The sequence below is a fragment of the Labrus bergylta genome, chromosome 6 (assembly GCF_963930695.1).
Source record: "Labrus bergylta chromosome 6, fLabBer1.1, whole genome shotgun sequence".
Taxonomy (NCBI): domain Eukaryota; kingdom Metazoa; phylum Chordata; class Actinopteri; order Labriformes; family Labridae; genus Labrus; species Labrus bergylta.
The window spans coordinates 30,172,302-30,184,524 of NC_089200.1; the positions used below are offsets into that span (position 1 = coordinate 30,172,302).

Below are 12,223 nucleotides of genomic sequence, written 5' to 3' on the forward strand. Positions count from 1 at the left end.
CTAAAACTGATTTAATCATGAGGCAACTAATGAGGTAGAAGTACAGATAATGAACAGCTTTTAAAAATGTAGTTGTTATGATGCCACTGTGTGTTCATGTTTTAAATTTATACAATAAACCAGAAGATTATTAGTTTTGTGTGAAAAAATATATAATTTGCTGCCATCTAGTGTCCACTAAAAAAGCCCACACAAGAAGTGACAGCACTCCTTTCCCCCTGTACACAAAACTGTGTGCATGTCAGTGAAAGACGCAGCACTGCAGCCAAATATCATAAAAACTTCAGGAAAAAATAACCAAACATCTTTCCCTCTCCTTCTGTAACAAAAGCTTGTTTCACTTTTAACAACATAACGATCATAATGAGCTTTGATCCATGAGAAAGTTATGAATATTTTGGACAAAAAGTATTACACTTGATTTGTTTGTCTGATTTGTTTTATGTGTCATACAATCTTGACATTCTTCCAAGTGCAAGCAACACAAGTATCCAACATATAAACATGTTTTGGTCCCCTCCAATCGTTTCCTGTTTCTCTTCAGCTGTCCTATCTAATAAATGTAAAGGGCCTAAAAATACAATTTAAAAAATACTTAAATAAATACAAATAAATAACTTGTTGTCTTCCTCCACATGTTCAAATCTGACAGCTACAGTGATGCTGTAATATTGTCATTCCAGTGCTTCATTAGGATATAGTATAGTACGATTAAGTAATGAAAATGTTTTGTTTTTTTGGGGCGGTTGCACATGGGGGAAGGGGGGATTAGAAAGTGCTCAAACATTACCGGGTCATATTTTAAATGTTTCTTATTGTGTTTCTTAAGTTGCTGTATTAAAAAGATTACAGCCCCACTGTTGACAGAGATCGGCCATCGACAAATATTGTGGCATGCACAGATGTCAGTAGCTGATGTTTATCTGTTGTGTCATATCAGTTTAATTCTGGCAAACTAGGAAGTTTTTCTTTTGGCAGAAGAAGTTACCTGTTGGACAAACTCTGATCTGTTTTGATGGTCAAATGAGAGAAAATGTTGGAAGTGTGAGAGTCTTACACCTGAATAAGGGATGAAAAACACATCCGTTTTGGAATCGGGGATCAGCTAAATTGTTATTTTAAACTTAGGTATCAGATCTTCTCAATCAGTGCATCTCTTAATCCAACCCACGTCTTCCACAACAGCCACAGTCCACTCCACTCTGCATAGACTCTGGAACTCAACTGTCTTTGACATTGTAAAGTATGTAATATAATTTAATTTCTCTTTGCATTTTGTTCATTTTCTCTGTTATATAACGTTAGTATGGCCACAGTGTCTGGGCTCTCCTGTTTCCCTGTGGTTTAACATGCTACACACTTCCTTCATATTCCCCAAGAAGGTGTCGGGAGATGTGGAGCCTGGAGACTGAAAGCGCCATGTCATTGCATTGCCTGCATTCCTGTGCCTGGCTCCTGTTGGCCTGGAGACTATTTATACAGCCGCAGAGGAGGCCCCCCTTATAGCCTGCTGCGGAGATACAAGTCCTGGGGCTGCTGACTTTTTGTCTTCTGATTACAAAAACACCTCAAAACTGCACCTCTAGTACCTGCACCTGACCCTTAGCAAGATCAATTCAGGTAAAATCAGACCAGAGAAAGACTTGTTTAAAGGCATGTTGGCTTAAATTTATGTTAGGTCACAAAACAATGAAAATATAATATTGAAGTAAAGCTCAATATGAGAAAAATGATGCAGAAGACATCTTGAACTTTTGGTATACGGAACACTGATGCCAGGAAAGTCTGCAATAAAAAGATCCTGACATTCATTAACATCCAAACAGAACTGCAAAGGACATATTCTGAAAAAGTTCAAAAGTGATCAATATGGACATTATGGTGAAAAGCTAAACGATCAGGAGGAACTGACCCACCATGCAGAGAGCATAAATACAGCCCTGACATCATGAAATTCAAATATATTCTGACTTTAATTAGTACAGGTATGTCTCTATAGTAAACAACAAGTATGTTGACTGAGCTGTGAAGCTGACACATCTAGAAAGAAGAGAGGAGTGTATTTTTAGTTTGCTGGTGAACCGGTGCAAATAACCAGGATACAGTTCATGCAGGCAGGAATGAGACAGGCTCCCTGCTTTAACTGGCACAGGTATCAGAGGACAAATGTGCTAATGTAGGAATGGAAGTCCCCCTCAAACCCGAAACCAGGTGCTCTGCTTGTCAACACAGGGATTACTCTCACCTCTTGGCCACTTCCCATCTCGCTCACCTTATCTCTAACAGGCAGGCCAACAAGGCACGCCTGCTCTGGTCCACATCACTAACACAACCACTAAGATAAAGGTCTGTTCATATACTGTATACGTCAGTTCATCATGTTCATTCTATGTTTTAAAACTTTGAATGTTAGCACAGAGGTTTCCACTAATGTCACCTTCTTGATTTAGGTGAAGTGACACCTGATTTCAGGTGAAGTGACACCGTCTTTTACAGAGACATTATCCATCTGTGAGATATTTTCTTCCACATGAATACAGTTAAATTAATGGTACTTGTTTGTTGTTATTACAGAATTGCAACATAACCTTAAAAAAAATACATGGTCACCCGGGATGAGGACTTTAATCCATCAGTGTGTATTCATATTTGTAAATATTGTAAATATTCTCAATTACCTGCGCTTGAACACAGCTTATTACTTATTAATACTTTATTATTGCTTTCGCTTGGTACTTATGCTTATTATATTGTTATTATTATTGTTATTTTTGGTGTTATGACCAACTGGGATTAATAAAGTATTTCTGATTCTGATTTAAGATGCTTCACTTCATTTGTACTACACAGCATCAGCTGCTCAACATGCTCAGATTATACGGTAGGAACTTTGCAACTTAAAACCCCTTACATGTGATTATGGGATGCTTAAATTATGTATTTTGGGCGGCTATGGCTCAGTGCTAGAGTGGGTCGTCTCTCAACCAGGGGGTCAGGGGTTTGATTCCCAGCTCCTGCAACTACATGTCTAACGTGTCCTTGGGAAAGACACTTAACCCCAAGTTTCTCCTGCTGCTTCATCGGCGGCGTATGAATGTGTATGAATGTAATTAGTTAATACTGATGGGACACTTTACATAACAACCTATAGCAACCTCTGCCATAAGGGAACGGGTGTGAACGGGTAGGAGTGACCAGGTAGGAGTGACCAGGGATGCTCTCTGTGCAGGGCAAATCCACTTAGGGTAATAAACGCTTCATTTCATTATATTTATCATTACTCAAAGTACCACTGATGTGTTTTATAACATACAGCCAGATCATTTAGTTTACAGCATAACTTTACATGTTTAAGGAAGCAGTACCTGTTTATAACCTCAAACAGAAGCCCCCTGTCTAGTCCTAACCCCCTACTAAAGTGACATGTTTCCAGTCAATCCTTAAACCTTTAAAGCCAACATGGACCTAAAGTCCAGACAGCACTCAGGTTAATTAAATTCAAAGTCTCTAGTTCCATGAAAACCAGGCAAACGCCATCTGCTGAGGTGTAGGATTCAGATGTTATACCACTGAAAGAGCAGCTGCTTGACGGACATTGTTGGTGAGATCAAACCTTACCTGACGAGTGGCTGGGGGTTTCCTCTGACTCTACACTCCAGACGGATGGGGCTTCCTTCTGCCACCTCTTGGCTCTTCAGCTTATGCAGGAAACAGGGAGGAGACAGTGACCCGTCTCTGGTCAGACCTCCAGAGTACCCTTCAGGAGCTGTCGCCCCTGTCAGGCCTCCAGGCGAGGGCTCCTGGTTCACTGCTGGGTGACTTTGATGCATCTCCTCCTGCTGGCTGGGAGGCAGAGGCGGCGCAGACACCGAGCCCTGCGGGGCCGGTCGCCGGCTCCTTGGAGTCAGATAGCCACTATCAGGAGAGGAGGAGTCCTCCTCTACTAGGGGCTCTACCTGTGCAGCACCTTTAAAGATGGAGGACAGCTCCTCGATGAATGTGGCCGCTCTGCTGCAGAACTCTGAGGCTGACGCTGCCCGATCGGTCAGCTCCAGGCCTTCATGAAGTAGTCTGGGTTTGTCCTGCTTATAAACTGGATGGAGCGGTTTGTGGCAGACAACCTTCTCAGTGGAGGACGGAGTCTCACTGCACACCTGTAGGGGTTTGCTGAGGGGCGCGATCTGGCTCGAGGAGACACTGACTGCTGCAGTTTCATCCGGGCAGGGGGCTTTGGTCTGGTGCTGCAGGTTTTGGTTTTTACTGAGGTTTGGAGTAGTCTGGGGGGCCACAGGAAACGAGGGAAAATGTTGGAGAGCCTGCTCCTGAGGTTTAGGATTAGAGGGGCCGGGATCTACAGATTCAAATGGGTCTCCAAAGGCCTCCCGGGCCAGGTCCAGGCTAATGTTGATCTCATCTGCGTTCAAGAAGGCAGTGAGATCTGCAAAGTCCCCGTCTCCAGAATCCAGCTCTGTGACTGAGTCAAGGTACAGTTCCCCATCAGAGGACGCCTCGGAAAACACCCCGCCATCGCCCTCCAAAGTCCCGCCTCCTGCCGGGTCCTTCAGCAGCAGAGAGATGGGGAGTGGCTGGTTCCAACTCCCGTCCTGCATCCTGAAATACACATCAGCTGTCAATAAGCAGCAGTTTACACACTGTAGACAGCAGCAGAGTTTAAAGTGTACATGAGATCTGAAAGGAGTCAAACTTCAAATATAGACTTCACAATACTAGCTCATGTGCTCTGGAAGCCGCTGATGGCAGGATGACTCAGGCCTGCTGTCCGGACACAGTTGGTGGGTATTAGCAGAGGCCTTCACTGAGGTCACAGTCAACATGACAGGCATTTTTTAACTTAGTCTGTCTGACAGGACATCACTCTGTTCAATAGTGCAGCTACTTCATATGTCATTTACTCCACATACTCCAATATTACAGCTGGAAATAAATGGTAAACGGACTTGAGCTTATATATTGCTTTTCTAGTCTTCCAACTACTCAAAGTGCTTTTACACCACATGTCACACCTACACATTCATACCCTTTTACACACTGATGGTAGTGATAGCTATGTAGTATCATCCATCAGAAGTAACTAATCCATTCATACACCGCCACTGAAGCAGCAGGAGCAATTCAGGGTTAAGTGTCTTGCCCAAGGACACATCGTACATGTTGCTCAGCTGGGGATCAAACCCTCAACCTTCCGGTTGAGAGGCGACGACTCCACCAACTGAGCCACAAACAAAATAATATATAAATAAGAACATTTTTTTCTAAATGATTGATCCAGTGGTTGATTTTTTTGAGTAGGGATTTAAAGTTGCCATGAAAAACCTTTTTTGAGTCTTAATCCAGCATGCCTGTTTAATGTTCATTTATCTGACACATATATTTAAATAAATCATTATCTAATTTTTTTTTTAACATCAAATTAACTGCATTTTCTTTTCCTGTAAAACATTGAACATGTCTGATGACTCCTGCACTCAGGGGCTTTTACTTTTTCTAGATTAGCTAAATCAGCAATCAAAACAGTCTGATTCATTTCATACACGAGGTCAGAGACCTGCGGGTTGTCTTTGAGTTTAGAGAAATCAGATACTCGACTAAAAGCAAACTTCTTCTATGTAGACCTGCAGATAAAACTCATCTTGAAAAGACTGGTTACTTCACATTGCTTTAATGAAAACGTGTTGTGCCGGTTATTTTCTTATGTCACTTACACATTTCTGATAATTTCATTCATTTTTACCTTCATTGATACCAGTATTATCATTATTTCATTCTTTCATTTAGTCGAACGTGGATGGTCTATTAGTTTCCCCCTTACTACAGGTAGAGTAGTTGCATCAATAGAGGAGTGTTTTCAAGAAAAGGTCTCAATACAGAGGAAATTTTCCTCTAAAGTCATAGTCCCAGTAGAAAGCTCAGTTACTAGAAAGCTCTGTTCTTGGTTGCCAATAGAATAAACAAAGGGAGTCTGATGAATCCTTATAGTTTCATTCATTCCTGATGGACTCATAACTGAAACGATGATGAATTAAGCATTCTGGAGGTACACTGGTCAATATTTGAAGGGGATTTTTTTTTTTTATTAATAATTAACAATTTTACATAAATGTATTATTATTATTATATTATATTGCATAGTAACAACAGTAAACAAATGAAGCTTACATTCATTCATTATTCCTTACAAAACTTTGTCACTCACTGTCTCCTTCTGTCTCCCCGGTCTGGTGTCTGGTGATCAGCTGATCACTTTTACTATCTAAGTACTAAACCAATCAGAGTCTGCAATGACCTCCAGCAACCAATCATCCTGCTGCTGTCAAATCTTAAAATCTATGCTCTCTCTCTGCCACAGTCAGTCTGTCATCATAGTGGGTTTACTGCAATGCTCCATCCAGTCACCTCCATTTCATCTGAACAAATCCAGCTCCTCCTAAGCCCACTCCTCATCACATCCTGCATCCTTCCATCAGCACCACCACCATCAGTGTATCCTCTCCATCAGGGAGGGATCCTGGCCAGCTGTCGGCCTCACTACCCCTCTGAGAACATGAAGAAACATGACAGAGTCTAATCGCCCAACGACATGGCACATTTCTCTAAACTGATTCAAATGAGTTAGTCAAGCCTGATGTCACCTCACACATAAAAAGAGTGATGCCAGTGACTTGAAGCTCTCCCAGTTAAAAATGGTTAATGGACTGTGCTCAGTGCATTTCCTGAATCTGCTGAACTCTCAAAGCGCTTTAACACAACACGTCACATTCACCTCTTCACCAACAGTCACACACAGTGATGACAGAGGATGCTTTACAAAGTGCCCGTCCAGTCCCACATTTACACACCAATGGAAATGCCGTCAGAGGAAACTTAAGGGTTCAGTGTCCTGTCCAAGGACACTTGAGCATGTTGACTGCAGGAGCTGGGATCAAACCACCAACCTTTAGATTGAGAGACATCCCACTCTACCACTGAACCACAGCCTCTCCATCACTACAGAGAGTCCCAACATCTAAAAACAACATAAACCAACTTGCTATATTACATACACTGAGAAGTTAGGCCTTTTCTATTATATTGTGTGACACTACCTAACAGTCATGTAAGTGAAGAAGAGGTTGAAAAGCTAATTTGTTATTTTTAATGGAAGTACATCCCAGTTACCTTCTGGATATTCACAATCTAGGCAAGGCAAGTGTATAGATCAGCATTCATACAAAAGCAATTCAAAGTGCTTTACAGACAAAAAAAGCATTTATAACATTATGAACATTCAAAGACATGACTGACATTAAAATATAAAACATGTTAAAATACAGGATAGATGAAAAATAAATTAAGAAATATTACATTAAGCAAAATGTAACACTAAACACAAAATATATAAACATTTCCTCAAATCAGACTGTTATTGATTAGTTCTCATTTTTGTGTAGCATGTTCATTAGACAGAGTGTAAAACTGAATTTCCCCTTGCGGGATCAATAAAGGATAAATTATTATTATCATAATATTTTTCCACATTGTTTCCACACAAGAGATTGAGAGTTTTGTTTCAGAGGCAGAGGGCTTCTTAAATCATAATCCTAAATAAATGTTCACAAGAGCAGACAGCACATGTGCTGCTGTATATTTTGTCACCTGATGCATCCTTACATGCTGGGTTAAAAATAATGTACCACTTTTCTTTTCAGATGTAAAGTAGGTCACATGTAGTATTTTAAAAAAGGTCAGATTCTTGTCTCGTCTGCCACTCATCTCTTGAGACGTTCACTCTAGATGAACAGTATGTTGTGTAGCTGTTAGTGGAGATACATGCATCCCACACGGTGTGACACTCAGAGCCTCATGGCGTCCTGAAGACCAGCTGTTGTTATTTTTAATCCCCTGGGCTATGTTTCACAGCAGCAGCACAACCTCACCCACCCTGAGCTGAGAGAGAAGGCCTGGACACTGAAGCTACCTTCAAACACACACAGGTACAACCCGAGGTACAATGACAGCTCCTGTGTTAAAGCATCAAACATCATGGCAAAAATAAAAGTCCCTCAGAGTGCAGACTACAATAGAAATGGAGTAAAACTGATTAAATATGAATGTGGAAAATTTGAAACAACGAGACTGATAGACGGAAAGTTAACAACTGTCAGTGCTGTCAGAGGATTCATAAAGTCAAGTTTACTTTAATATTTACAAATATATTTATTTGACTTGTTATATGTAAAACACATTCAAAGTGAGAGGATATAAAAATGTCCTTAAAATAACACTCTGTGTGTGTCCTGTTTAAAATAACTGATCCTGCATTTTAAACAGCTGTACTGTCAGCTGAATGGTTGAAGCTTTTCCATAAACAATGATAAACCAGAGCTTAATGCTTTTAATACTTTTGTCAAATATTGAACATTGCTTACCTTTAAGCGGGATATCTGTCCTCCTTGTTTTTGTGGTTCCAGGTTTTGTCTTGTTTGTGAAAAAAGAGCCTAAAAGAAGCGTCTCTTTCCAGAAGAGCAGCCTTATTGGTCAGACAGTCGGCAGGATCTCTCGAGTTCAGGGTCCAATTGCGTACTGCCTCTGCAGTGGCCTGCGGTCCCATCTGTCCCGGTCCCTAACTGCTCATCGTGTGGGGCTATATTTGGCCCCCGGCTCAGGTTTCACAGCCAGAGTCCTGGCAAGAGGAGAGAGTGTTATGGTGGACCAGGGGGAACAGAAGGTGGTGGGGAACAAGTTATTTGTTAATCAAACACAGTAAACAAGGAAAAACACTGCAGCATGTTGTAATACTTGATAAAGCGGAAACAAAATCATGCGTCAACGAGCCAACTGGGGCTCATGTAACATTCAGGAGCTCTCAGTGTGCTGTGGCCACTCTTAAAAAACAGGTTGCAGAAAAAACATGTCAAACATTCTGCCATCACTGGCTTTGTTGTTGTTAGAAGCTGAAGGATTTATTGGTATATTTATGTTTTCTGGTGAATTGCAATTTCAAAATTATTTTGGAGGCGTTTTAGAAATGAAGCCATCATGCAGTTTGTCGAGCAGAGCTCTCTGACATTTGTTTACAGTCCTCTCAGCCATGTCTGCAGCAACATGCAACAGAAACCCATCACAGATTTCATACAGAAAATGATCTTTATGTTCAGTTTGTTTTGAAGAGGAAGGTGCACATCAATTGACATGAACACTTAGGCTCATCGTGTAAATGTTTCAGGTTTGCAGAATCATTTAATCTGCAGTCATCACATACATTTTCAGCAGCAGGATGTACATCATCTCGCACATAGTCTGTAATCTTCTCAGCGCTGTCTGCAGCTAATGCAGCAGAGCATCACAGCTCCGCAGAAAACTGATGAAAATGAATAAATCATCTGTCTTCAATAAAGTTAGTTGCTTATAAAAAGGCCTTTTGAGACCTTTCATATAGTTCAAACAGTACAACGTCATTGCAATAGGTGAATTTCGATTTAAGCTCTTATATTTCACTATATCAGCAGCTATATGTATGTACTACTCAAATTGATTTCTGATCCCAATAATCCTACATTGGTTAGGCTTTGGAGGTTGTGAGAAGTAAAGACATGTCATGTAACACATGCATTAAAGTCACAGCAGCTATTTAGTGCTGCCAATGTTTCCATTTCAGATGACCTGATGACCCAAGACCACCCACCTATCTGTCGTACCCATCAGTGAGTTATCATAAGGCCAGCCTGGTCAAGGTCAATGCTGTTTAAATGGGGCTGTAAATATTCAAATATTCCAAGAGGGAACAGTACGCAGTCTGCTCAACAACAAAACATGGAAGACAAAACTGTCAGTAAGAGAGATATCAGACATCTGTCCAGCCTCTCTTGGTCTATTTCTAGGCCACTATCACATTTTGTTCTCTTAAAGCTATTCTGGTTCTTCATCAATCCACTGATAACAGTCAAGTGCCAGTGATACGTTTGGAAGGAATTTCCACGGTAATTATTGTCTTCATTGAGCACACACACACACACACACACACACACACACGCACACACACGCACACACACGTAATTATTATTACATATTATAAGTAGACAGTGTACTTTGTTGCTTTTCTCCTTTCAAAATGTGATTAATTCATGTAAATTCCATATCGAGTGTTTTTAACAACTTATTTTGAAATCTTCAGCATTCTGCTTTATTTTCATCATCGCTACCTTGATCAGTGTATATGCTGCAACACTTCTGTGTGGCCACTTTACGGTGTGTTAATGTCACAACTATGGAATACTTCACAATTTAACACGTTATATTATTATTCCTGTTAGACGATGTCTTAAAACCCAAGACTCTTTCAAAATATTCTCTGAAAGTCATAATACGCTGTCATGTCTCAACTCACGATAAATAAACAAATGTATTAATCTACAACTAGCTGAAAGAACTTCATGGTACCACAAAATGTTAAGTTACAAGGTAATACATTAAGTTATTAAAAGAGTGATGAGATCTCTATCAGTGTTATCTGAAAAGCATTCTGAAATAGTCTTTATATATTTATTGTTCTAGATTCAAACTGCAAACCCTGATTATTTTGTAAAAGTTACAATCTTTATCTTGGAAAACACAGCAGTAATGTAGTTTGATGCTCGCTAGCTTGATTATTATGTGCGCTTCAATTCCTCCCTTTGACCACTGGAGGGCAGTGAACAGGTATGATTTGAAATCACTCAGGTCAACGGCCATGTACAACCGTACAACTTGCAGTTGGGGCTTGATTAATTCAGAATAAATAAATAAATTAAATAAATGTAAAATAAATTATATAATCGTAACTTTTATTTTCCTGTAACTTAATCTAAATTTAGCGTATTTGTATATTATAGCAAAATAGTAGCCTGGAATTGTTCACAGAAAACTGAAAGTACTTACCGGTGGTCTTGGTACGTTAAAACATGCAATTCCTCAATTTGTCCACTAGAGGGAAAACAACCATGTTCATGTCTTAGCAGCAAAGTAGACGGGATACCTTGTCAGTAATGTTACCCTTTAAACTTACTCTGTAATATATAATTAATACTCCAATACTCCTACATTTACATACAAAAATTTCACAACATAGATTATTATGTTAGGTGTAATTCAAAAATACTACTTTTATTTTGGAGAGGACCCGTAGTAAAGTTCAACAAAAATCGATAATTTCAGTCATAAAATATTTTTTAAGCGAAGTTAATACTTAAATTAATTTGTTTGAATAATAACTTGTAACAATATATTTTGTTTTTCCTGCTTCACCGTGAATGTTGTTATCTGAACATGCCAGTTTTTGTTTATTTTGAAAGTACGGCACGGAAAAGCTAATATGGTTCTACTCTGGCTAGCTTGATAAATGTATGTACTGCAGTTCCTCCCTATGACCACAGGAGGGCAGTAACACACGTAAGCAACTTTGGTAAGTGGCAAATAAAATGACAAATATTTATAGAGGTAAATACATGTAAATATTAAACATACCCCAAATGAAGTTATCTTAAAACAGCTCTAAAATTTAAAAGAAGATTTGTAATGAATGTAAATACTTCTAATATTCATGCTAAAAAATGACTTCATATTTATGATGTTGAGTTTTTTTTAAACTCGGCAACCAGACGAAAAAATTAATTAGTTTTGTTGAAAAAATTGTTTATGTTCTTTAATTCATGTCTGATTGCTTTAGTTCGTACGATGTATCACAAAGTACTTGCAGGAAGTTTAAGTTCACAATCAAAGCATTAATGGTGTTAGCTTTTTATTTAGATTTAACGTGTTGCATTTCCCACCTTTGCCCACAGGAGGGCAGTAAAGTAGCAAGTTTGAATCTTTGCCAATGAGCAAATTTAGAACAAAGATTATAAGTTATTCATTGATAACATAGACTGTAACTATTACTTGATTACAGGCAGGAAGATATTTAGATCTGATTTAAACGGGTTTAAAATAAATGCTTTCAAATGAACAGTGAAGTTGTTATTGGCATTTTTATCACTAGACACTTGTGAGTGTCTACAACCATTTACTCAAAATGGCTTACATAACAGAAATACTGATCTATGATACTGAAGCTTTCCGAGTACACATGTATACCGCTGTTTGGTTAAATAAGCTCGTACTCACTGTAATCCCATTTAGGAAGTTTTCCTTTGTTTTTGACTTTAAAATGTAGAACGTTTTCAAAGCGCGCTTTCTCCCCGATTAAGTT

At 39.4% G+C, this 12,223-nt stretch overlaps 1 protein-coding gene across 4 annotated transcripts in view; it reads right to left on the bottom strand.

Moving 5' to 3' along the window:
• The window catches only part of palld (palladin, cytoskeletal associated protein), a 68,352-nt gene extending 59,767 nt beyond the window's left edge, over positions 1-8,585 (bottom strand). For all 4 annotated transcript variants that reach the window (XM_020631078.3, XM_065956166.1, XM_065956165.1 and 1 more), the window contains exons 1-2: positions 8,427-8,585; positions 3,619-4,611 (exon numbers count right to left, since the gene is read on the bottom strand). In XM_020631078.3, coding sequence (XP_020486734.2) covers positions 3,619-4,610 — 992 coding nt within the window. In that variant the 5' untranslated portion in view covers position 4,611; positions 8,427-8,585. The remainder of the gene's footprint in view (positions 1-3,618; positions 4,612-8,426) is intronic.
• Between the last annotated feature and the right edge of the window lie 3,638 nt (positions 8,586-12,223).